Genomic DNA, 26046 nt, shown 5'->3' on the forward strand with positions numbered 1-26046 from the left:
ACTAAACTATAAATCTACTTGCAATCTAATCTTCATTAGTCATTGGTCGTCTAACCTTTCAATGACCTGGCCGGATTAGGGAGTTTCTTTGTCAAAGAATCCATCTTGACATCCCATTTGAATGTTTTGAATCATTTGGACTTTATCATTTAATACTAAACCAAAAATAAATGATCGAATATGAAATAAAGAATTTCATAAATATGAAATGGTTAAACCAATTGTTTTAAACACATATCTAACAAATTTTCTAAAACAAAACTTAGAAAATCAAAGCCATTCTCCAATATGCTTGATTCCCATGGTTGCTACATGTACATTGTGCTTCACTTGTGGCGAAGGTTTAGTCAATGGATCCGCGTCGTTATTGTCATCTTCAACCTTGTAAATCTCAATTTCTTTCCATTCAACGATTTCTCGAAGTATGTGAAATCACCGGAGTACGTGCTTGGACTTCTGGTGGCTCCTAGGCTCCTTTGCCTAGGAAATTGCTCCACTATTATCACAACATAAATCCACTGGTCCCTTTATGGAGGGGACAACCCCATGTTCGTCAATGAACTTCAGAATCCAAACATCTTCCTTTGTTTCTTCTGAGGCAGCAATGTACTCGGCTTCAGTTGTAGAATCCGCAATAGTGCTTTGCTTAACACTTTTCCAGCTTACTGCTCCACCATTAAGGCAGAACACAAAACCAGACCGTGATCTAAAATCATCTATGTCGGTTTGAAAGCTTACGTCCGTGTAACCCTTAACAATCAACTAATCTGTACCACCATAAACTACAAACTGATCCTTTGTCCTTTTCAGGTACTTTAGGATATTCTTGGCAGCAGTCCAATGCACCTCTCCTGGGTCTGACTGGTACCTTCTCGTTACACTGAGTGCGAACGAAACATCCGGCCTTGTACAAATCATAGCATACATGATACATCCAATTGCCGAAGTATATTGAATTCCACTCATATTTCTACGCTTATCAGACATCTTGGGACACTGAGTCTTTCTTAGATATATGCCATGTGACCCGGGTAGATGGCCTCTCTTGGCTTCCATCGATCATACTGAACCTAGCTAACACTTTGTCAATGTAAGTTCTTTGGCTTAGTCCAATCATCCTCTTAGATCTATCCTTATAGATCTTGATGCCCAATATGTATTGTGCCTCTCCTAAGTATTTCATTGAGAAACACTTTCCAAGCCAAGTCTTTACAGAGTTCAGCATAGGAATGTCGTTTCCAATAAGTAGTATGTCGTCATCATATAAGACTAGGAATGCAAATTTACTCCCACTGACTATACACAAGATTCGTCCTGTTTCTTGATGAATCCAAATTCATTGACTGCTTCATCAAATCGTATATTCTGACTCCTTGATTGAGAAATGTTAAACACATTATGCACTCTATGAAAATCCATTGGTAAGGCTAATCTATAAGCTACCTTTCCTATCCTTTCTAAGATCTCATAGACACCTATGTACTTCGGGCTTAGCTTCCCTTTCTTGTCAAACCTCTTTACACCCTTTATTGGTGAAACCTTGAGCAACTCTTTGTCACCCCCTTGAAATTCTTCGTCCCGACGTTTCAAGTCTGCATAGCTCTTTTGGCGATCTTGCGCTGCTTAAATCTTTGATTGGATAGTTCTAACTTGGTTCATGGTGTCCTCTATTATTTGAGGTCCTAACACAGCCGTCTCACTAATTTCACTTCAAGATAGTGGACTTCTACACTTCCTTCAATACAAGGCCTCAAATGGTGTCATTCCTATACTGGCATGATAACTATTATTGTACGAAAACTCAATCAAATCTAGGCTATCTTCCCAACCTCCTTGGAATTAAGTAACACATCCGCGGAGCATGTCCTTAAGTGTCTGAATGGTTCTCTTAGTTTGTCCATCTGTGGTTGGATGGAATGTTGTACTCATTTTCAATGTCGGGACCAAAGTTCTTCTACACACTCTTCTAGAAGTTTGAAAGAACATTGAATCCATATCTGACACGATATCCTTAGGAACTACATGTAGTCTCAAAACTTATTTGATGTAAGCCTTAGCAAGTTTCTCCATTTTCCAGGTCTCCTTCATTGGTATAAATTGCTGACTTGGTCAATCTATCTACCACAACCCAAATGGCCGGTATCACTCCAGCCTTTGATTCCCACCTTTAAGGAAACTGTAAATGATTGCCACCCAAATCCTGGTGTAGCTCTTAAGGCATTCTCACACCTTTTCCACCACATATCAGCTTCTCCTCTAAGGTAATACACAACACTATTCATCATAAGGTTCTCTGGGAAGTTCACAACAACAATCAACTTATCAAACTTACACTTGGGTCATACTCCCCTTGGTACAATGGAGGCTTACTCTGGGATACCTTCTTGAATAATTCCCCAGCAGGATCATTGATTGGGTTCTGCCTAGCCTCTGTTAGATTTTGCACTACCTCAGCTAGTTGTCTAACCACATTATATATTCCTTGGTTAGCCATATCTCTTCTCCTGAATGAATTAAAAGACTAACTTTAATGATTGATTTTGACATAGAAAACCCTAAGGTTACAAATCAACAAACTAATCATATTATATGCAATAATGCATCAAGAAGTTTCAAACCTTGTGGGAAAATTGGCGCCACCTATGGCCATTTCCCCAATCTTGTTTGTGTCACATAGCTAAGTGGTATATAGGTTAGCCACAATGAATTTAGAATTTCATTAATAAATAAGCACATAATCCCTTTGCGTTGATTACTCGAACTCACTTGAATTGAAACAAACTTAGAACTTAAAACTTAGAGAATAACGAAAGAAAACTAAGTACTTTTATTGCTTAAATTAAATTAAAATTCTACATCCTTTGGATAATTAATAACTTCTCTACTAAAACCATAAATAGTATCTTTGCTACTTTATTATTCAATATTAAATTAAATAATTACAACAAAACAATACTCAAATTCTAGCGGCATCACGCTTATCATTTCTTTCCCTGTAGTGCTCTGGGGTGAAATCTTGAGTTTCAGGATCATCCATGTCTTCTTCAGGATTAGAATCTTTACCCATAACCTCATCATCCTGTTGTGGCACAGTATTGTCTTCTCCATTAACTTTAGACTCCGACTCGGATCCACTAGACAGCTCAATAGTAGGTTCACGAACCACTGGATTCAAATTCTCAATCTCAACAACATCATCATCATCATCCAATTCCTCATTTTCTTCTATCTCATACTCATCATCATCTTCATCACCATCTATGTCATCTAGACCTATTCCCATAGCAAGTCTACCATCTTCATAGCACCTTTCTACTAATTCAATTATAGTATCCATCACCTCAGTGTCATACCTCCATCTACCATCTCTAGTACCATACTTTCTCCAATTATGTGTACCATCCTCATAACGCATATGATGAAACTTATGCTTAATCTATACATATGGTGTCTTATGAGGTAAACCATACACAATCATCTCAGACATGACATCAACTTTCCTCAAATGTTGCATATTCTTAAGTGTAGCAAAATAGTTTACAAACTCAATCTTCTTCACTTACAAGTATGGAGTCTCACTATCAAGCTTCTCGAACTGCCCTAGATTGGAAAACTTTGACGGAAACATCTTAAATCCTGAAACACACAACTTAGAAGTCTTACTAACGCGTTCCCATAAAAGGAAATGAACCCCCAAGAGAACATAAATTAAGCTTGAAAGCTTAAACAAATTCAACGCACAATAAATCATGATGCAATTAATCACATAAAGTAAAATAAATCACGATTAAAGCTTAATAAATTCAAACAAGTAAACACTTAGCACATAAATAGTCACTTAAATGCATACTTAATCTAATTATGCCCTTCTTATCTACCATTTCCTCACTTAGAATAAATAATAATTTTTTAAAATAATTACGAAATACCTCCTAAATAATCAAAATTATTTAAAATAAAAGTGAAAATTATAAATTAATAATCGAATAATTAAATATAAAATTCAAAATTAAACTTAATTAAATTCGAATTAATATTAAAAAAGTTCCGAAAAAAAAGAAATAAAATAATTTCCGGACCCACTTTTTTTTTTAAAAAAAAAAATCAGAAATTTTTGAATTAATTTCAAAATTGATTTTCAAAATTAATTCCACAATTTGGGAAATAAAATAAATAAGTAATAACAAATAAGTAACTAAAAATCTTATTTTAAAATAAACTTTAAAATAATTGGTATTTGACTTTCAAAATATAGAGTACTCAAAAATATCATTTTGACATTAAGAAAACAATTTTCAAAATCATCCTAAAGTTCCGCACACTATCAAAAAGTATGAATTACTATTAAGTACTCCCTCCATTTCTTTTTGTTGTATCCGTTTCCATTTTAAGCGTTTCTTTTTGTTGTATCCGTTTCTATTTTTGGACATACATTTTCTACTAAAATACCCTTACATTTCTATCTAATTACCAAAATACCTAAAGATTCCCCACCTAAATTTCCTCACCCCTATTATTTAATTCTTTTCCCTTCCCCATATACCCACTCTCTCACCTCCTTTATCACCCATCATTATCACTCCTCTCTCTTACCTTATTTCTTTATTATTTTCTCTCTTCTTTTTTTTATTATAATCTCTTACATACAATCATTTTTCTTACACCCAATCATTACACTTATACCAATACAAACCAAGATTCCAATTTTCTTAAAAACTGGAAATTGGAGGGAGTAGGTTTTAAAATCGTAGTTTAAGGAATTACCACTTTACACGATTACTTAATGGAAAGCAACTCTTAAACTAGAGCTCGTATACCACATTGTAACACCCTAATAATTCCTTGCTTTTATAAAATCATTTTCCAACTTAAATAAAGGAATTACTAAAGCATTACCGCCACCATGATAACGGTTAAGACTAGTACCATAATTACGCAGCCAAAATAACTAAGTTTCAAAATATAATTAAATAATAGTTAATGGCCTCTACTACAAGTTGGAACCATAAAAGCACAAACCAAAATCCAATTTAAAACAATCCATTAACCAATATAGTAATAATAGTAGTCTAGACTAAATAAAAAATAGAGTTTAACAATGCAAGTAAAACTAAACTCTCTCATCCAATCCCATCCTAAAAGTACTTGGCTAGAAAGTCACCTCTAGAAATATTGCTTATTAAAAATCTACTCCCCAACAACGCAAGTGCAAATGATGGATCATCATAGGGTCATTATGGCAAGGGTCATGACCAAAAACATAAAGCACGTAATCAACAAAAAGATGAGTACTACAAGCTAAAACGAATCCTAAACTAACATGCTTCACATATATAGATTATTTACATAATCTTATTGATTTACATAATCCATTAGTTTTTTCACCTCAACACTCTCTTCCAAACCTCTTATAAACAAACATTTCCAATTAGCTTTTTCAAAAGGTCAAACATCTAGCTGCATAAGTCTAATAAACACGTATTTTAAAGTTTGGACACATTTTCTATTTGCAGGCAAATAATGCTTCTACTGGTACATTTATTTAATAATTTAATGTAGAATTCCATACATTATAAATAGCCTATGCCATTCTTCATCAGTTTTCCCATAAGCCAAGCTAGGAACTTGTGTGCCACTTCAAATTTCTTAATTATTTTCTAATTAATTTTATATTAATTGCTGATATTATACTTAATTACACTCTAAAGCAACTATGGGATGTCCTCAAGCACAGGATGTTGCGTTTAGGCCTCTTGCTCATTTCCCTCCAGACATTTGGGGTGACCGCTTCGTTACTTTCTCCCTAGAAGACAATTTGGTAAATTATTTTTATTCTCTACAAAATTAACTTAATGACATTTTCTTAAAGTTTATGATTTTAGTTCCGTTTTTATTTGATTTAAGATACAAAAACAGTAGGAGTACTTCAAAATGGAGGTGAAGGTTTTAGACTTTTGGATCTAATGCTCTAGAGAAAGTTAATAATGCCACTCTTAATTGTATCACCTCACCGCTATTCCAATTTCCAAGGACAAAACTTTACACTAAACGACAATCTCAATTATGCAATCGGGTAAGATACGTCTAGAAACACGGGAAATAATTTTGACAGCTAAAAACTTATTTTGGCACAAAAGAATTACTCCGTATAAGAGTACAATTTACAATTTTCAATTTTTCATTGATCTACGCCTCTAAGCCCTCTAATCCTCAAATTGTGCCAAAATCAATATATAGTATGTCAAAATTATTATTTTTTGAAAAAGTAGAATTTCACATTGTTCAAGTAAAAAATTGTCCAAAAGTTCGAGTGTAGTTATGCTTGTGCATTCATAGAAATTTGGGGAGTAGTAAAGAGATATACTTGAAAATTGAAACATATGGATTTCACCATAGTTTTATCCTATCATCTGGTTTTAATGTGAAATGATTTTACCAATTTTTTGTAATCTAGTCTGATTATTATTGGAAGTGGCACACAAGATACTACGTAGTACTCCGGATCTCATAATTTTCGGTTAAGGAAGTAGATATATACTCCCTCGGTTCTTCAGAATTCTAATCACTTACTGTTGTAGAATTATTGTTTTATGTAAGAGGGGAGAAAGTCAAGTTTTTTTTGTTTCCTAGTAGATGCATTCATGCATCATGTATAATTTTTTAGACACGTTTGAGATGAGTACAATAATAATTAAATTAATGACATTTAATTTTTACATACTTTAATTTTACAATTATACGAGGACCGTCAATATATTACAAAAAAATTAACATTATTTATATACTAATTTAATTTTGTCCATCAACCTTTTTTATTATATATTAATAATAATTATAAAAATAAGATATTTTTTAATATAGATATTGTGATTAACTCAATACAACGTACGAAATAGCAATTAAAATGAAAACTTATCTTTATATATTAGTAATAAATATGATTAAAGTTATTAAATAAATAATAATCAAAGTCAATATGATACATCTATTTTTTTTAAAAAAATATTAATAATAACATAGTTATCATAGATGAATAATGATAGAATATCATATGTAATAAAGTTAAGATTACTCCATATATAACTCTATCCGTACATAACTCTATCAATATGATATTCTGTCAATATGAGTACATAATAACTGCATTATCCTCTATAAAACGAAAGAAGTATAAAAAGAACATACTCATATAGGATGATTTTAGAATGAGATCAGCACTGATAATTAACGGGTGACCCCTAATGGTATGGGACTTTGTTTAGAATTTATAGATAGAATAAAATATTGTAGCACTAGCTTTATCACACAGTAATACAGTGATTTATATTTATGTCGGGCAGCACCGAAACCTTTATTGGTGGGAGGGAGTCCAATATCTACTAATAATTGCAACACTAGCTTTATGGCCTTTATCGCACAGTGATACAGTGGTTTTTTCATGATGAAATACTTTGTCCTTCGTTTTTTATTTGCAATGTACATTGATTGCTATTACGTGTATATTATCTTTATATTTTCTGTTTTATTTTATTTCATAATTTTCTTTACAATTATTTTACTTTATTCATTTTCTTACCCTCGCTATTTTTCTACACATTTTTCTTATTCATCCATATTTTATTATATTTAACCAACTTTTTTATTTTTTGTCTTAATATTTCTGCAAATAATAATCATAAATATCTTTTTGAAGCAGAGTTATTATGTTAAAGCATAACTTAATTTAATTAACATCTTTTATTATCTTTAAGGAAAAATACTACAAGAATTTGTATCTTTAATGGCAACCTAATAACGTCGGGTCAAAAATCCCGTCGCAAAAGCCTTTTGCGTCGGGGCTAACAACCGAACAAAGACGGGAACAACCGTCGTAAATGTCTTTTACGATGGGTTAACGATGAGATTTTTCATTAATGACGCCCCCCTTTTTTATGACGGGTTCGCGACAGGAAATCCCTTCGTTAATCAACGATTATAGGCCTTTAATTTAGCAATAGGATTTTCCGTTGTTAATGGTACAATTTGAAAAAATTATAAAATATCGATATTAAAAAATACAAATTGAGACAAATTGAACAAGATTCAACATATTTTAATCTTACGTATAAATCACCAACAAAAATCAAACTAAAATATATGAATAGTATAAAATGTCTAAACTTTACGAGTAAAAACAAATAGAATAATAATCATTCATCTGTTTCATAAATATCGCATCTTGTTTTTTACACTATTCATAGTAGACCTTCGGTGAGAGTGATGGATAACTCAGTTGGTTAGAGCTTTAATCCCGGTTCCAGGTGATCCTGTGATCGATTCTCATCCCCGCCCTTGTGGCTCATTTGCACCAAAAAAAATAGTAGACCTTCTGTCGTCTGTTATGATTCATAACTAAGAAAAATTATAGTTGATAGTTCAGTAGGAACACTTGACAAGAGGGGGGTGAATTGTTTCTTGGGAACTTGAGTAAGTTTCTTGCGGAATTTAAACAATAAAGAGACTGAGAACAATGAGCGAAGAAAGATATAAAACGGAGGAACCTTCTTGACCCTAATCAAGAAGAACCTCACTACTCTTTTGTATTAATGCAATAACTCTATTACAAATACACTCTTTAACTCGAGTTCCTCTCGAACACGAGTTCCCCACAGCAATCCCCTTCGATTACTGTGCTCCTCTTTCTCTCTCTGACTTAACTCTAAGTCGCTCCTTTTCTCTTTGACTTAACTCTAAGTCGCTCTGTTTCTCTTTGACTTAACTCTAAGTCAATCTTTCTCTCTTTGACTTAACTCTAAGTCACTCAAGGATCACTCAATCCTTAAACCCAAAATACAATATGATAGATAGATTCTAGTACGTAATAAAGCTTATAATAATAAGGAACTCAAGGAACACTCTATTTTGCCAACTGATTCTTTTAAAACGTTTAAGCTCTTTAAGATAGATTTTGTAGAAATCAGTTGTGTTTTGAAAAGCCAAAACTCTTCTCCTTTTATAGGAGAGTTTTACCTAAGGTTGGGTACCCATGTTCTCCTCAACTTCCCACTAACAGTTACTGCTCAGTAACATGGGCATAGTTGGAGAGAAACAGGGAGACCAAATCAAAACACTAAATGCACGTTTAAATAGAAATACGTGGGAGAGTTTTAAGGATCATGGAAAATCTTTTGCTTGAGAAACAAGGAGAATGAAAACAGAATCCTATGTTTACATTTATTAATTAAATTCATTTTATTTATTAACAAAGATTTTCCAACTTAAAACTCTTTTATAATTACAGTTAATATATTTCAATTTAAAACGTACCAAAATACTTAGGTTCCTTTCGTTCCAAATTACGTATAAACAATATTAAATACTTACATAAATCCTAAACATAAACTCATATGTTGTAGTCTTCATGTTGCACCTTTAGAAGCTTCACTCGAAGTCTTCCCAATTTGTTCCTTCTCTGGAACATCGAGTATCCACATAATATATGAGGATCTCGCCTTAGGAACTCGCCTAAGGATCTCGTCTTGCTTAATGATTATTTCTTCAATGTAGTGTCTGACATGGATCAATTACTTGCTTATATTCCACGTTGCTTAGTTTATCCAACTCAGGATCTCCTTAACTTAGCATTATCCCTCTAAGGATCTCGGAACCTATTATGCAACATAACTTAACCAATTGTCAGGAGTTTGCTTTGTCATCATCAAAACTTTAGGGTCAACAATAGTCATGTGAATCTTGTTAAATTCGTATTGATATATATTTTCTAAATATCAGCTTTTTATAGTTTTTACTTGTATATAATTCGAGGTATTGAAAGTCAAAGTATGTGTTGAAAAATGTAAAGTCAATCATGGTGTAATATTTAAGAAACGAATGAAGTAATTTTATTTTATTACTCGGTAAATAACAAAAAAAACAGTCAAGATTAGTCGAGGAACAACTTTCTTTTACTTGAAAAAAAAAATTAGTCGAGGAACAAATAATGGGAGTACTCTCTGAGTCTCTTCTTCTTGAGGAACAAATTGCTCGACTGCTCCGGTTAAAGGTGTGAGGGGGCGTTTGGTTCGCAGAGGGTAAAGAGAATGGAATCAACAAAGGGAAAGAAAGGGAATGAGAATGATTCCCTTTGATTTAGAATATTGTTTGGGGAACACAAAGAGAATGAGGAGAAGAAAGTAGAGGAGAACCCATCGCCGGAGAAGAAGCCGGTGAAACCAAAGAAACCCATCGCCGGAGAAACCAAAGAAACCCATCGCCGCCTCTTCTCCTTCGTGGACCTAGCCGCCGCCTCTTCTCCTTCGCAGCCGCCGCCTCTTCTCCTTCGCAGCCGCCGCCTTTCCCACTCCTTTTCGCACATTCTAATTGGCAAATTTGTGGTTTTAATGGTCAAATTCGACCATGAAAACACCAGATCTGGTGTTTTTATGGTCGAATTTGACTATTTAAAGCCATGATTAAGAGGTTGCTTGAGCGGCGATGGTGAAACTCGGCGGCGACGGAGCGGTGAACTCGAACAGCGACGGAGGCGGTGAAGCTTGAGTGGCGACGAAGCTTCCGAAGGGGGTGAAGGTTGAGCGCCGATGGAGGTGGTGGTTGAGCGCCGACGGAGATGGTGGTTGAGCGACGACGAAGGTGTGTTCAAGATTCAGGGTCAGAGGAGGGAGAGAGGGTGTGGGGAAGGCAAGGGGGGAATGGAATGGGAAAGTGTGGGGGGGGGGGGAATAAGTGTAGAAGGTTTTAGGGTGAACTCAATAATGAAAAAGGGTAAAGGGAATGAAGAAATAGGCATAACAAACAACAACAAAGGGAATGATATCCTCTCATTCCCATTCCCTTTGATTATTACCCCCAACCAAACGCCCCCTGAAAGTAAAACATTGGTTACATCTATGGTTTATGGTTATATTGTACTACCCTCAGTTTCATCAATAATCTTTATGGTTACTGTTTGTACAAATATTAAGATAAATGTGATGAAATGGTTAAAAATTAAGGCGGAAATATATATAATTAAATATAGATAAAGTAAGAGATATACTGCATGTAAAATGGGTGGGTGCAGTGTAAGGAAAAAAAATGAATAAAATAAGAAAATGTGGGTGAGAAAATGTAAATTTGTAAGGTAAGAGGAATAAGGTGGTAGATTTTCATGTCCAAATATAGTATAATACGCAATTTAAAGAATGAAAGAAAAATGTAGGTATGTATGGTCCACAAAATAGATGTGTGAAATTGTGGACCATACATACCTACGTTTTTCTGACCATGGTGGCGACACCTAAACAAGGGCGGCAGTTCTATGGTTTAGGCCGCATATCTTGAGCGACACCCATTCCCTTGTTTTTGTTCCCCTTCCCGCGATATTCCTTTTTTTTAAAAAAAAAACCGATTTTTGTTTTATGATTTTTATTTTATTATTTTATTATTTTTTATTTTGTTGTTATTAGTATTCTTATTTAAATTATGAAATTTCTTTTAATTGTTTTGTGATTTTTGTTGTTATTTTTATTTAAATTATGAAATTATTTTTTGTTTTAATTAAATATTTAAATTCACATTTGTTTATGAATCAAAATTAATAAATATTTTTTCAATTTTTTTACTTGTATTTTTAAACAAAAGTTCTGAAATAAAATAATTTTTCAATTTAAATAATTTTTTTAATAAGAAATTCCTAAAAATATTGATTTAAAAAAAATAAAAAATACACACAACGGTGAACAAGGTGGTCGGAGGATGGTGATGATGAGGATGGAAGATGAAGGCTGCCGGTGATCAAGGTGGTCGGAGCTAGAAGGAAGGGAGAAATTTGAGGTAGAATTTTATAAGGTCATAATCGTTCGTTCATGTAAAATACGCGGACGATTTTAGCGAATGCGGACGTCGAATAACGATACCTGCACTAACTTTTAAGATCGATCGATACTCTAACTTTGAAATATATTACTTGTATAATTGTTTTAGGAGTTAGAAAAGGTACGTGGTGATCTAGATGGGGATCAATCTTAGTTCATGTGTAATGTGTGACACACTGACACTGATTGATGAGACCCCTAATCCCTAATCCCTAATCCCTAATCCCTATGCACATGGATATTAAGTTATTAACTAACTAGGCTTATTAATTTTTAAAATTATACTTGGTAGGATTTAGTTTGTAGAAAGAGTTTTAATATTGTGTGTTGTTAATTGTTATATATATGTCATGTCCAGACGATGGAAAGATACGCAAAAGAGATAGAATCATTGAAGGAAGAAGTTGGAAAGATGTTAATTTTGGATGATGATGTTGATTTTGGAAAGAAGATGAGTTTGATAGATGTGGTTGAGCGTCTAGGAGTTTCCTATTACTTTGAGAATGAAATCGAAGAGATGTTGAACAACATTTTCCAGGAGTTTGCTGCAAAGAATTTCAAAACCGAGTATGATTTATACAACATTGCTTCACAATTTCGCATATTCAGGCAACATGGACACAAGATGCCTTGTGGTAAGAGATTTACATACGTTATATATTTCTAGTATAGCATAAGGCCCTAAAGAGTAAAGAGGTCGAGGTGCATTTTATTCACTTGATATATGATATGAAGTATGACGTTAACTGAAAAGAGCCTAATTAAAACTAATAAATTACTTGTAATTGAAATTGATCGAAAACGAACTTTTCATTTATTATGTCTATCATATCATTTTCAATAATATAACGTACCTCTAAGAAATGCAGATGTACTCAACAAGTTTACAAATAGTGATGGCAAGATCAAGGATAGTCTAAGGAGTGATATAAAGGGCATGGTGAGCTTGTATGAAGCTGCACACTTAAGAGTACATGGTGAACCTATCCTAGACGAAGCGTTCAATTATACGATCGATGTCCTTAAGTCAAGTGCATCATTTTCGGAGCAAGCTCGTCATGCATTGAAGCAAGTATTGCATTTTGGCATTCAAAGGGTGGAGACTCGCCATTTCATCTCCTTCTACGAGGAAGATGATTCTCGAAACGGAACGCTTTTGAGACTTTCAAAGATTGATTTCAATAGGGTGCAACTACTGTATCGTCAAGAATTGAGCCAAATCTTAAGGTCTATTCATCCTACATTACCTCTATTTACCAACTAAATTTCCTGTCAACAACTTTAGCTGCTTTTTTTTGAGGCATTTAAATATTTTTACGTCTAAATAATTGGGTGCGTGTGAGTTTTACGAGATGTATTTCAATGTAGTACATGTGATTATATTTTTGGTGGAGAGTGGAGAATAGAGATGACGGTGGTAATTCAAAGTGATGTAATGATTTAAATGTTTACTCGACAGGTGGTGGCACGACTTAGATTTCAAAAACAGGCTACCTTATGCAAGACAAAGAAGTGTGGAGTGCCATTTTTGGTCAATAGCTATGTACTACGAACCTCAATACTCTTTTGCTAGATTGCTACTTAGCAAAGTTCTCCTTGTCATTTCGATATTAGATGATTCGTATGATGCATATGGAACGTTCGAGGAACTGGAGCTCTTAACACAAGCATTCGAGAGGTACTTGAATTTCAAAAAAATAGTTTACCTATATATATAGTGAATCATATTAATTATTTCTCTCGTCTTAATTAATTAGTATATAATAATGCAGGTGGGACTTGAATGCTATGGAGCAATTCCCTGCAGACTACATGAAATTAGTTTTCCAGTTTGTATACAACACGTATAATGAGTTTGCGAAAGAGATGACGGAGCATGATAAACCATTTGCAGCTCAATTTGCAAAAGACCGCGTAAGTCTAACTTTCGTTGTTTATTAAACGTAACGATTTTCCCCTCAAAACATCACACATCACACATCACACATGCACCCTAGGATTGGGATTAAGAAAGTAGCATTTTTGGAATTTACTTTTTAAAATATTCTTGTATAATTCAGGTTATGGATCTGATAAGGAGCTACTACACCGAGGCGAAATGGTATAAAGCAAAATATGTGCCAACTTTTGAGGAATACATGGTGAATGCGAGAATAACAGGGGTTGCTCAAATCATTAGCACCTCCTCATTGATGGGAATGGAAGAAATTATTCAAGTCAAACCATTTAAACGGATCATACAAGCTCCTAAGGCTATTCGAGCATGTGAAATCATTGGACGCATCATGGACGACATTGTTAGTCACGAGGTACGTTTTGTACGTAGTTAACATGCCTAAAATGACCCATTCTAAATGAACATATAGATACAAAATGGAATACAGTGGATCCTAATCGTTTCGTGTACCAACGTGGCTTAGAATTTGTGCTATGTTCTGTTCGATTTATTTTGACTTATTTCAAACAATTAATATAGGTTCAGACAAAATAAGTCGAATAGAACGGAATTCCAAGTACCACATACTCCCTATATTTGAATTGAATGCTAATTAGCCATTAAATTAGTGTTATAGCATCAGAAATGATAATTATAATTTATGCATGTTTTCTAATTTCAAATTAATAGGAGGAGCAAGCAAGAGGGCACGTTGCATCGGGAGTGGAATGCTATATGAAAGACTATAACAAGAGTAGAGAAGAAGTGGTTAAAATATTTAACAAAATGATAGAAGATGCATGGAAAGAATTGAATGAGGAGTTGTTAATCAAGTCTAACCCAAGTGATGACGATCTTCCAAAGCCGGTTCTCAAACGAGTTCTTAACCTAGCTCGTGTGGTGGATGCCTTGTACAAGGTCATTGATGGCTACACTTACTCAGCTAAACTTATCAAGGACGACATTATCTCAACCTATGCTAGCCCTATTCCCCTTTGAAGAAATCCAATTTTATCATACAAATAAACTTTCTACTTATTTCTATTAATGTTTTATGAATTAGTTTGCTGATTAAGAATAATGTAACTGACCGGTGATGTGGTTGCTACTTATGTGTGTGTAATGTTTTTATTTTTGGAAGGAATGTGTGTGTAATGTGAGTGTGTGCACGTGCGTAAATGCATGAGTTTATGTTTAAAGAAGGTTTATTTTTTATTTTATATATATATAGGGGAGGGATCCGGTGAAAAGTGATCTTAGGTGACAAGCGTGAGAAGTGATCTCAGCCCCAACCGTTGGGATAACTGATCGTACCCCTAAACCTCACGCGCACCATTAATAGCAAAAGGGTAATGTAATTGATAAAATAAACAATCACGTGCCTTTTTCTTCCCCACAAGGCTATAGCCGGTAGGCACAAGTTCCCATGGTATTTTGTTCCCCATCCCTTATATATCATCATAAGGAGTACTATACTATTTTTCACTATCTCCTTCCCTTCCCCGTGAGCTTTTAAGGTATTATTTAAATTAAAACTACCACCTTTGAAATTTCAAATACTATTTTTCCTCTAGTAAACACAATTCTTCCTCTGATTTTTTCAAACCATTTCATCTACCATGTAAATACATCAATTGTGTGTGAGGGATACATCAATTATGTGTGAGAGATAGATCAACTGTGCATTACAGATACATCAGAAGTGTTCTATAGATACATCATAAGTAGACCTGTCAAACGGTTCGGTCGGGTCGGGTTGTAAAAAATTATTTTTGGGTTCGGGTTTACAAATGCTTGTTCAAGACCCAGAACTTTCGGGTTCGGGTCGACCCAACGAGTTGAGAGATTTTAAAACGCGCATTATATTATATATTCATTAATTTAGGTGATAAATATACAAAATATGGGCACAAATTAACAAATTTTCCTACACAAGTTTATATTTAGTCAAATTCAATCATAAAATGACCTATAATTCAAATTAAAATCATATTACACACAACAATGGTAAAAATAACGTGTTTATTATGCTTAAATTTTCTCATAATCTCATTTATTACCATAAATACGATGATTTTCAATCGGTCGGGTTAAAAACGGGTTCGGTCGGGTTTTGACCCATTACTTTTCGGGTTGTTCAGGTTCGGATAAAATCAGGTTACGGGTCACGAAATCTTGTTCAATACCCAGTATTTTCGGGTCGGATTCGGGTCGGGTCAATTTTTGATAGGTCTAATCATAAGTGTTCCATATAGATACATCAATGATGTACTAGAGATGCATCAATGGTGATCTGAACCGAACCAGAGAACCCGATTGCCATTTGCATTAATTATCAACACATTGCACATTTACATTATACACGGGTCTTCTTACAGAGTTACAGCTACATCATAAGTAAATTAAAGATACATCATATTATATTCACAAATTGCAGACTTTTTAACAGTGGGTTCAATCTCAAGCTTGAAATCGAAAAATAGTCATTGAGACAGAAATCCAAAAGCATTGAACTCTCCTTTTCCATGAGTATATGTGATGATGTTATGGGATGTGAGAGAATTGGGAAAAGTTAGTCGCAATTGTTGAGCTCTAGCAGCAGCAACAAGTTGACATGGGAGAGGGAGAGAGAAAAAGAGGAGAGAGAAAAAGAAAATGATGCTAAAAACGATGAAAAAAAGAACATTTAGGGGAAATCTAAATTTCACTAACTCAAAAACATAGTTTTAGAGTCAACCGTAATTTCATTAATTCTAAAAGTTAATTTTTAGTGGTGGGGTTAGATTTCAGTGATGCAAAAACCAGTTTTAGAGGCAACCATTATTTCATTAATGCTAAAAAGTACTTTTTAGGAGCAACTTTAGTTTCACTGATGTTAAAAAAAAGTTTTAGAGGCAACTATTATTTCATTAATGCGAAAAATTACTTTTTTGGGGCAACTTGAATTTCACTGATGCTAAAAAAAGTTTTAGAGGCAACCATTATTTCATTAATGCTAAAAAATATTTTTTTAGGGACAACATAAATTTTATTGATGCTAAAAACGAGTTTAGAGGCAACCATCATTAATGCTAAAAAGTAAATTTTAGAGGCAACTTAAATTATATTGATGCTAAAAGAAGGTTTTAGAGGCATCCATTATTTTATTAATGCTAAAACGTACTTTTAGGGACAACTTAAAATTCACCGATGCTAAAAATATTTTTTAGAGGCTACCATAATTAACTACGGCTAAAAAGTACTTTTAGAGGCCATAAAAAATTTATTGCCTCAAGGAGTTGCCTCTATATGTAAATTTTCTTGTAGTGGACATAGGTTAGTCATTTGCTAGTTATCATCAAAACCATAAAGTTGATGATGAGAACTAATACAAACAAGATGAAGAAAACTAAACTTATAAAAAAAAGTATGCAGTTGTTAAGGACACAAACTCCAAGTCTAATAGTAGACTCATAGTAGACTCATACAATTAGACTTCTCTTCTGAAGTTCCCTTTACTTCTAGAGTTCCTTTCAGGAACTGCACTTCTTCTTGTATATATCTTCAGAATAATCTTCCAACTAAATGATCTTTAACCTTCATTACTTGTTCATGCACATCTCAATAATATACAAATTAGTTAGATAATCATCATTCATTCATAATCATCAAACACTATATTACTCAATAACTAGCATTTGAGCCCCGTGCAATGCACGAGAGCATTTGTAAGGTGTTATACGAACTTGTATTGCTCAACATACAATAACTTTAGGTACTATGAGATAAATATATAATTAAATAGAACTACATTTATATATTTAAGATTATTAATAAATTAATCTAATAACATTTAGAAGGAACGATCGACGATAGTGATATATAATATGATGTCAATAGAAAAACAAACAGTTAATAAAATAATCATAATACATTGACGAAAAATCAAACTTAGCCATAAAAATAAAAAAAGAATAGACACACAAAGTAAAACACACATTACCTCTGAAAATGGTATGATGGTATAGAGTGATTGCGTAAGTGATACAACGAAAATGATTGTAAGTCAAATTATTTATAAGAGGGTGCATGGAAGATGAGAGGTTGATAAAGAAGGTATTTAGTTTCTTATGATTTTTTTTGAGTTAGTTTTTTTAAAAAAACTATTAACTCATAAATACTAATGTTTATTGTTATTGTTATGGAATATTAATAACAATGTAACTTAGCTCATTAAGTTCTGATTATTTATTTTTAGTGGTGTATTTTAGGTTTTTATTTATGGGAAGTCTTTTGGGGTTCCTTTTTTTTTTTTTTTTTGAGGGAAGTCTTTTGGGTTCCTTCTTTTAATACAAATACACATTAATATTGATGTCTTTTTAGTTTTCTATTTTAATTATGAAAAAAAGACAAAATATGGGATATTGATGAGGTGACACATGTCTCATTGTCACCTATGGTTTTAGTTTTTAAATACTAGGTATAGATATTCCCCTTTTTTTATGATGACAAACAAATGATGCTTATCGCAAATTAAACATTAAACGACATTAATTCCCCCTTAATAATACACACTGAAAATAGTTTGCAGACACTAAAAATTTGTAGCGTATTACAATTAAATTAAATTAATAAATTTGGGCCGATATCATAATATTAATCCATTTTAATTAATTTTGCCCACCTAAATTAAATTTCTGAATTACTAATTTGGATCATATGCTTTTAGGCTAGTTCGTATTGTTAGCCTGAAATAATCAAATCAAGCGGACCAGGTTAAAGACTCTCAAGCCACAAAAATGAGTATGGGCCCAAACTCACCAAGTCCAACAAAAGTAGTTTCCATCTCCTACAAATACTTTTCGTCTACTTCAATAACGAGGACCAGAAATTCATTATTCTCAGGAAGTCATAAATTTCTCTTGGAATTCTCTCTGAAAGTAGTCAATAAACATATCAACTTTGTGTCGACTACTTAGCCAAACTCAAACTCAGGTTGACATCATCAAGCGGATGTCACCCGAAACTCAAACTCAGGTTGACGTCATCGAACAACTGTCACCCTAAACTCAAACTCATGTTGAAGTCATCAATCGACTGTCACCCTAAAACCAAATCCAGGTAACATACATGTGTCACCGTCAGCTGCGAAACAAAATCAGAGGATTTAGTTTATTTTCTTGTAAACTGTCAAATACAGAGATTGTACCCAATCATTCAAATATCAATAAAATTACTTTGTTACATTATTTTCTATCTTATTTCCCTAGACTACATTTATATATTTAAGATTATTAATAAATTAATCTAATAACATTTAGAAGGAACGATCGACGATAGTGATATATAATATGATGTCAATAGAAAAACAAACAGTTAATAAAATAATCATAATACATTGACGAAAAATCAAACTTAGCCATAAAAATAAAAAAAGAATAGACACACAAAGTAAAACACACATTACCTCTGAAAATGGTATGATGGTATAGAGTGATTGTGTAAGTGATACAACGAAAATGATTGTAAGTCAAATTATTTATAAGAGGGTGCATGGAAGATGAGAGGTTGATAAAGAAGGTATTTAGTTTCTTATGATTTTTTTTGAGTTAGTTTTTTTAAAAAAACTATTAACTCATAAATACTAATGTTTATTGTTATTGTTATGGAATATTAATAACAATGTAACTTAGCTCATTAAGTTCTGATTATTTATTTTTAGTGGTGTATTTTAGGTTTTTATTTATGGGAAGTCTTTTGGGGTTCCTTTTTTTTTTTTTTTTGAGGGAAGTCTTTTGGGGTTCCTTCTTTTAATACCAATACACATTAATATTGATGTCTTTTTAGTTTTCTATTTTAATTATGAAAAAAGACAAAAATGGGATATTGATGAGGTGACACATGTCTCATTGTCACCTATGGTTTTAGTTTTTAAATACTAGGTATAGATATTCCCCTTTTTTGATGATGACAAACAAATAATGCTTATCGCAAATTAAACATTAAACGACATTAATTCCCCCTTAATAATACACACTGAAAACAGTTTGCAGACACTAAAAATTTGTAGCGTATCACAATTAAATTAAATTAATAAATTTGGGCCGATATCATAATATTAATCCATTTTAATTAATTTTGCCCACCTAAATTAAATTTCTGAATTACTAATTTGGATCATATGCTTTTAGGCTAGTTCGTATTGTTAGCCTGAAATAATCAAATCAAGCGGACCAGGTTAAAGACTCTCAAGCCACAAAAATGAGTATGGGCCCAAACTCACCAAGTCCAACAAAAGTAGTTTCCATCTCCTACAAATACTTTTCGTCTACTTCAATAACGAGGACCAGAAATTCATTATTCTCAGGAAGTCATAAATTTCTCTTGGAATTCTCTCTGAAAGTAGACAATAAACATATCAACTTTGTGTCGACTACTTAGCCAAATTCAAACTCAGGTTGACATCATCAAGCGGATGTCACCCGAAACTCAAACTCAGGTTGACGTCATCGAACAACTGTCACCCTAAACTCAAACTCATGTTGAAGTCATCAATCGACTGTCACCCTAAAACCAAATCCAGGTAACATACACGTGTCACCGTCAGCTGCGAAACAAAATCAGAGGATTTAGTTTATTTTCTTGTAAACTGTCAAATACAGAGATTGTACCCAATCATTCAAATATCAATAAAATTACTTTGTTACATTATTTTCTATCTTATTTCCCTAGACTAGAAAATTTGTGTATACAAATTTTGGCATGTTCGATGGGACCATCTCTACCTCTCATTTATGTTCCTATTGCTCCAAAGAAAGTTACCTCTCAACCTATTGAAGTGACAACTGTCATAGTTCGGGAACGAGCTGCGACATTGGATGCAATGTTCTAAAAAACTAGTATCATTACAAGAAGAATGAGAAAGAGGAATACCGCCTCTGCTGTAGCAGATCTGCAGACTGCATGTGTTCCTACTAAGGCACGCAAACACCATGCTTTTCCCTCAGTTTCTAAGGTGCTTGTCAAGCCTTTCTCTAAAAGGTCGCGTGAAACCCCTGTGTTCGGTTCAACGTCTCTAGTCGAACCTAAACAACATTTTTTTACTTCATTTAAATTGAAGCAAAAGTTTCTTGGGAATTCTGACAAGCTGGTCATCCACAACGATCCGCTCTTCGACTTTTATGATGGGGAGAACGATTATGAAGCCGGTAGTGTTTCCCCAACCACAATATCCGAAGAGGCGTCTGGTTTCAAAGAATCCCTTGAATCCTACATACAGACATTGCTTCTGTAATGGTGATTAACACAAATACTGTTGAGGAGAAGCTCACTGAGGTGAGGGTTCTTCTCGAACGGCTAATAAAGGACGAAGAAGCAAAAGATGCTAAAATCAAACACTTAACTAAGAAGCTTAGAAAGTGTCACACAAACGTCTCCTCAAAGCACGGGAGTTCAGAAAGTGGAGGTGATAACTCTGACTCTGATAGTAGCTGGGGTGGCTCGATCTGTCAAGGTCAATGCTCAACAAATACAAGACATGATAGTCCAAGATCTTAAAAGTGAACTAAGAGGAGGCGCTCACGACAATCAGCGTTACGTAAAACCTTGTATTGTAGTTTTATATAACCTAATTCTCTCTTTTACAGCTTTCTAATTTTTATAGAAATCTCATGCTAATCACAGACTAGTTTCTATTATGGAAAGTGTTAGCATTTTTGGTTAATATCGAAAATATGTTCTAAAGATAACCTTAAGCAAGGTTTATTAGCTAGACACTACTGCCTAGACATGATATCTGAATTCGGAATTGTAAATTTCAAATCTATGATTTGAGATTTTGATCGAATAGGGATATTCTTTATTATACATAGAGGTCAGCTCAACTATGTTGAAAAGACAATCAAAGTTTGAATATAATATTTGTTAAATTAAAGTTATAACCATAGTTGTTTTTCGAAACTTTATATACTCTCTCCGTCCCGGAATACTCGACCCGGTTTGACCGGCACAGAGTTTAAGGGACTTGAATTGACTTATTTAATTTAATAGGTAGTAATTGATAGTGGGGTATTATTTTAATGTAGTTAGTAGGAGGTGGGTTAAGAGGTGGGGTTGGGGAGAGTAGGGGTTGAATTTTTAATTATTTTTTGTATGGAATAGGGGGTAGGTGGGTTAATAGGGGTGGAGTGAGAAATAATATAATATTGTTAGAATATTTCCATTTTTAGAAACAGGTCAAGTATTAAGGGACGGCCCGATAAAGAAAACAGGTCAAGTATTCCGGGACGGAGGGAGTACTAATTTACTTTCACTTTAAAGTGATTACTCGAACTTGTGTTAAGTTCTCGTTGGTGTGCACATCAAGGATGATTCTAATAGGGCATCCAAGTATTTTCATAAGCTATCTAAATTGGACTTTGTGCATGAAGTAATTTATCTAAAAGGAGAAAGTAGCTGAGTATGATGGAGTTTGGTACACACATACTAAGTGATGAACAGTTTAGGCATGTATGTTGCTCCTTATGTAACGGTGTTATTAGTTTGTATTACGAACATTCTCAATATCGATAAACATTCTATCCCTTGCCTTGCGTGTTATTATTTGTTCTTTTTCTTTATTTTTCTTGCATCCATTAGTCCATTTATGTATGCTTTGTAGACTGCAACACTTCATAAGTCGGAGATTTATTAATAGTTATGTAGAGTCTTTGTTCATCATAACATAATTGAAAGCTTTTGTCGGAAAAAAAAAAAAAAACATAATTGAAAAAAGAGTGATTCAATTATATATTTACTAGTCTTTTATGCACGCATCGCGTGCGTGGAGATTTTTAGAATGCATGTAGGCAGATATTGAGAAATTAATATTTGCTATCGTAAAATGATTACCTTTTTTTTTTCTTCTTTTGAAAGCATCTTAACCAATTTCTTAATAACTATTTCAAGACTTCGTAACTAATCGAATAGTTAAGAAAATGGTATGAAAGATCTATAGCAACAAAAGGCGTAAGTTGAAAACTTAAACACCGAAATAATAGATTGAGGTCCACCAAATTTGTTGAGACAATTATGTATGATCATAGTTTGAAAACTAACGCAAATGATGCATAAATTGAAAACTCAAAAAACGAAACGATAATAATTCCGTATTTCACTAATATTCCTACCAATTTTTTTTAATAATTTAACGTAATTATAAGAGATTGGTTATCAACTTAATGTCTTAAACACTCCCTTTTGCCTTTTATATTGCCTTTTATAATTAATGGAGTAGTAATTTAAACTTTGTAATTAGTAGGGACATTAATTAATTAAATGTTGAATTAACTGAGGCTATTATTATCTTTTTCATAGGGGACACCAAAAGTGTGATTACGAAATTATCCTCAGCTCTTCCCTTATATAATAGAGATATGCAACAATCTCTATTTCAGTAGACTTAATTTCTAAGGATGGATATTTTCCCTCTTTAAAACGTTTGATGAGAAGAGCTTAATTGAAGAAAAAAGCTATAAATTACAAAGCTAAACTTGGATTGGATCTACACAAAATTATCAGCTCGGTGAATCTCGGGCTCGAACTAGTTCTCTCCTAAATCAAATTAACATGGCATCACTCAACTTATTACACGGTTACTGGTTAAAGCTAAGTACACCAGTATATGTGCCAAGCCTTGGCCAATGGCCATGCTAATTACCATCATAAGTTTGGACTTTCCTTCCATTAAGTGGTTGTGTAGGCCTAGCATTCTTGATTTTATAGGCCTCACGAAGAGGAGCCTTTAAAGCTTCAACTTGATCCTTTGAAATCGTTTCAACCTACAAATTTAGTCAACATTCTAAATAGAATAAGAAAAGTATGTGAGCTCAGTAAAATCTCTATTGTATAAGGGAACTTTTGAGTTCAATATTATAAATGATTTTTTAGTGTCCCCTATAAAATACTCAAAATTTTTAATAATTAATGTCAAAATTTTTTAGGAAAAGTGTGATACAAATTTGACCTGTGCTACTTTTTTAAAGAAATCAATCCGGTTAGAAAAGAAAGTGAAAACAAAATTATTTACATAAGGGAAAAGGGGTTAATGTACATACCTCGGAAAGAACATTCCAAATGACATTCTCATCACAGGGAGGAGTAGTAAGAGAGCCAGGATATCTGTAATATTTGCGAGGCCGCCTCTTCAAGAAGCTTGAGTCAAACATTGGGATATCAACCTTTCTTTCTTTACGTTGACAAGGTTCCTTAGCTAGTTTATCCAATTCTGGTTTTAGCTGAAATCCGTTCACATCAAACCAAAAACACAAGAAATGGACTCAGCCCCATTATTTTCAAAAAGTTTAAGATCATATTTAAATAATAGGAAGTAGTATTAGGTGTATAAGAAAATATATTATGGTGTCATCTTAATATATAGGTGATGATAAAATTAAGTCGCAAGTTGCGACAATATTTAGTTGTCTCAATCTTACGTGTCGGAGTTTAATTGGTACATATACGCGTCACGTAGGCTATGCATCATCAGAATATTTTTACTATCAATCTAATATTTTTACTATGAAAATATAGAAATAAGGTATTCGACATAAAGAAAGAAACAAATTAGAATATTAAGATTTTCCTACCTTTTTATAAAACATGTATAATAGGTTATATAAGTTAAATGCTCTAATTTCCAATTTAAACCATGACACATAAGCATGCCATGTCATCATTGTGACACGACTTAAAAGTGCATGTTGCGACCTTTTATCATTTTGGTAATATATATTACCATGGTTAGAACAGGGTCAGGTTTTCCACAGTTGAAAAAGACCCCAACAACTGCCCGCTTTCCATCATCAGCTGCATGTAGTTGGTGTAGTTCTGCCGCATATCTTTATAACGCTCCCACGTACGTATATTCAAACAAAAATGTCTCAATTTGGTTTTGAAAAAATACTAACTCAAAAACTTCTAAGCCCTTATAATTTAGTCTTACTGGACACCGTTAACGCGGTGCTCCGAAGGAGTATGCCAATGAATCTGCTTCAATTTGTAAGTCTCGCCATCGATTATCAAGTCTCCTCTTGCATTAAACAAAACCTGGATCAAATAATGAATTGAAGATCGAATTTAGATATTAATTAGTTAAAATCTAGGAAAATGAAGTTACCTTAACATCAATGCCATCAGTGCACAATGTAGCATTGTCAACGTGGTAGTTTATGGTCAACTCTTGCATTGTTTTGTTGACAAAGACAAAGACGTCATTGGTTTTAATATCAATGGGGGATTGCCTCTTGCCTGTCGAGCAAACTGCATAATGCGGGTCAATGCTTCCCCATTTATCTGTTTCTGAATAATTGTACTCTGGGAGATCCATATCCACATCGACATTGAGAAAGAGATCCTCTCTTTCTATGTAACCAAATATTATCCATGTTAATTAATTGGAGTTTAATTATATATATATATATGTTTTGTGCATTCAACATTTTTAACGTTTTTAGTTAAATTTTACGTAGCTAGCTGTTAGACAAGGGGACGTACGTAAGAGAAAGAGAAAGAGAAAGAGAAAGAGAGACTACCTGAGGCTGAGACGAATTCCAAGGCACAAATCAACATGAGAGTAGCACAAAACACGAATATAGCTAGAGATGAACACGAGATCATTGTGTTTTCGTAGCTAGCTTTTTTCAGAATCACGAACAGATAAAAACTCTCTAAAAATAATTGTATTATATATTTATAGCCTAAATATCTAAGCCTACCCTTTTCTGTGTTTCAATTTCTTACAACTTATTTTTAAATTAGCTCGTTGCATTTACCCGGCCTATATATATATAGAAATGATGGCAAGCCTATGTTTAGCAATTCATAACCTTACATTAATTATCCTGAAAATTAATGTACACAGAAAATATATATATTTATAGTATTACGTTTCATGTGAAAAATCTGTTGTGTTTAGCTAAGCCTTGGTGGGCCAAAAATTCCATTAACAACTCAACAGGGACATACTGTGAACAATACCACCTGCCAAATGCCAATGCTATATATCTAAAGATCATATCAGATTAGATCAGATCGATCATATATAATGCTGTTTAATTTGTAGGACTACGTATTCTTTCACTTTCAATTGATAAGGAATCTTATTCCTTTCTAGCTCTATTATTACCATGCGTTTGTTAAGCGGTCAGTTATGGACATGTTATGAAGAATTATAACCAAACTCTGTTACTAATTATAGGAAATACTTCCTTATTCTATTTTTATTATTATTTTAAGTTATCA

At 33.3% G+C, this 26046-nt stretch overlaps 2 protein-coding genes across 2 annotated transcripts; one reads left to right on the plus strand and one right to left on the minus strand.

Annotated features, from left to right (window-relative positions):
* Positions 1–5602: 5602 nt before the first annotated feature.
* LOC130461858 (valerianol synthase TPS8-like) lies at positions 5603–14943 on the plus strand. The gene is made up of 7 exons (XM_056830097.1): positions 5603–5818; positions 12211–12487; positions 12722–13079; positions 13312–13530; positions 13625–13766; positions 13913–14161; positions 14479–14943. Exons 1-7 carry the CDS (start codon positions 5714–5716, stop codon positions 14785–14787), a joined length of 1659 nt encoding a protein of 552 aa, XP_056686075.1. The 5' UTR covers positions 5603–5713; the 3' UTR covers positions 14788–14943.
* An 8290-nt stretch (positions 14944–23233) lies between these two features.
* Positions 23234–25553, minus strand: LOC130461059 (alpha carbonic anhydrase 1, chloroplastic-like). The gene is made up of 6 exons (XM_056828955.1): positions 25338–25553; positions 24923–25167; positions 24749–24852; positions 24542–24644; positions 23862–24041; positions 23234–23585 (listed from the first exon to the last, which is right to left on the minus strand). Exons 1-6 carry the CDS (start codon positions 25420–25422, stop codon positions 23457–23459), a joined length of 846 nt encoding a protein of 281 aa, XP_056684933.1. The 5' UTR covers positions 25423–25553; the 3' UTR covers positions 23234–23456.
* Positions 25554–26046: the final 493 nt, after the last annotated feature.

The sequence above is a fragment of the Spinacia oleracea genome, chromosome 5 (assembly GCF_020520425.1).
Source record: "Spinacia oleracea cultivar Varoflay chromosome 5, BTI_SOV_V1, whole genome shotgun sequence".
NCBI classification, from domain to species: domain Eukaryota; kingdom Viridiplantae; phylum Streptophyta; class Magnoliopsida; order Caryophyllales; family Amaranthaceae; genus Spinacia; species Spinacia oleracea.

What these genes read in the sequence shown, in the direction of transcription:
- LOC130461059 (XM_056828955.1), bottom strand. Translation starts at nt 25,422, where the DNA reads ATGATCTCGTGTTCATCTCTAGCTATATTCGTGTTTTGTGCTACTCTC. An exon ending in GGAATTCGTCTCAGCCTCAG is followed by an intron (nt 25,168 to 25,337) that starts GTAGTCTCTCTT and finishes TTGGTTACATAG; the next exon opens with AAAGAGAGGATCTCTTTCTC. An exon ending in TTTGGAATGTTCTTTCCGAG is followed by an intron (nt 23,586 to 23,861) that starts GTATGTACATTA and finishes CTAAATTTGTAG; the next exon opens with GTTGAAACGATTTCAAAGGA.
- LOC130461858 (XM_056830097.1), top strand. Translation starts at nt 5,714, where the DNA reads ATGGGATGTCCTCAAGCACAGGATGTTGCGTTTAGGCCTCTTGCTCAT. An exon ending in TCTCCCTAGAAGACAATTTG is followed by an intron (nt 5,819 to 12,210) that starts GTAAATTATTTT and finishes TGTCATGTCCAG; the next exon opens with ACGATGGAAAGATACGCAAA. An exon ending in CTCAATTTGCAAAAGACCGC is followed by an intron (nt 13,767 to 13,912) that starts GTAAGTCTAACT and finishes TGTATAATTCAG; the next exon opens with GTTATGGATCTGATAAGGAG.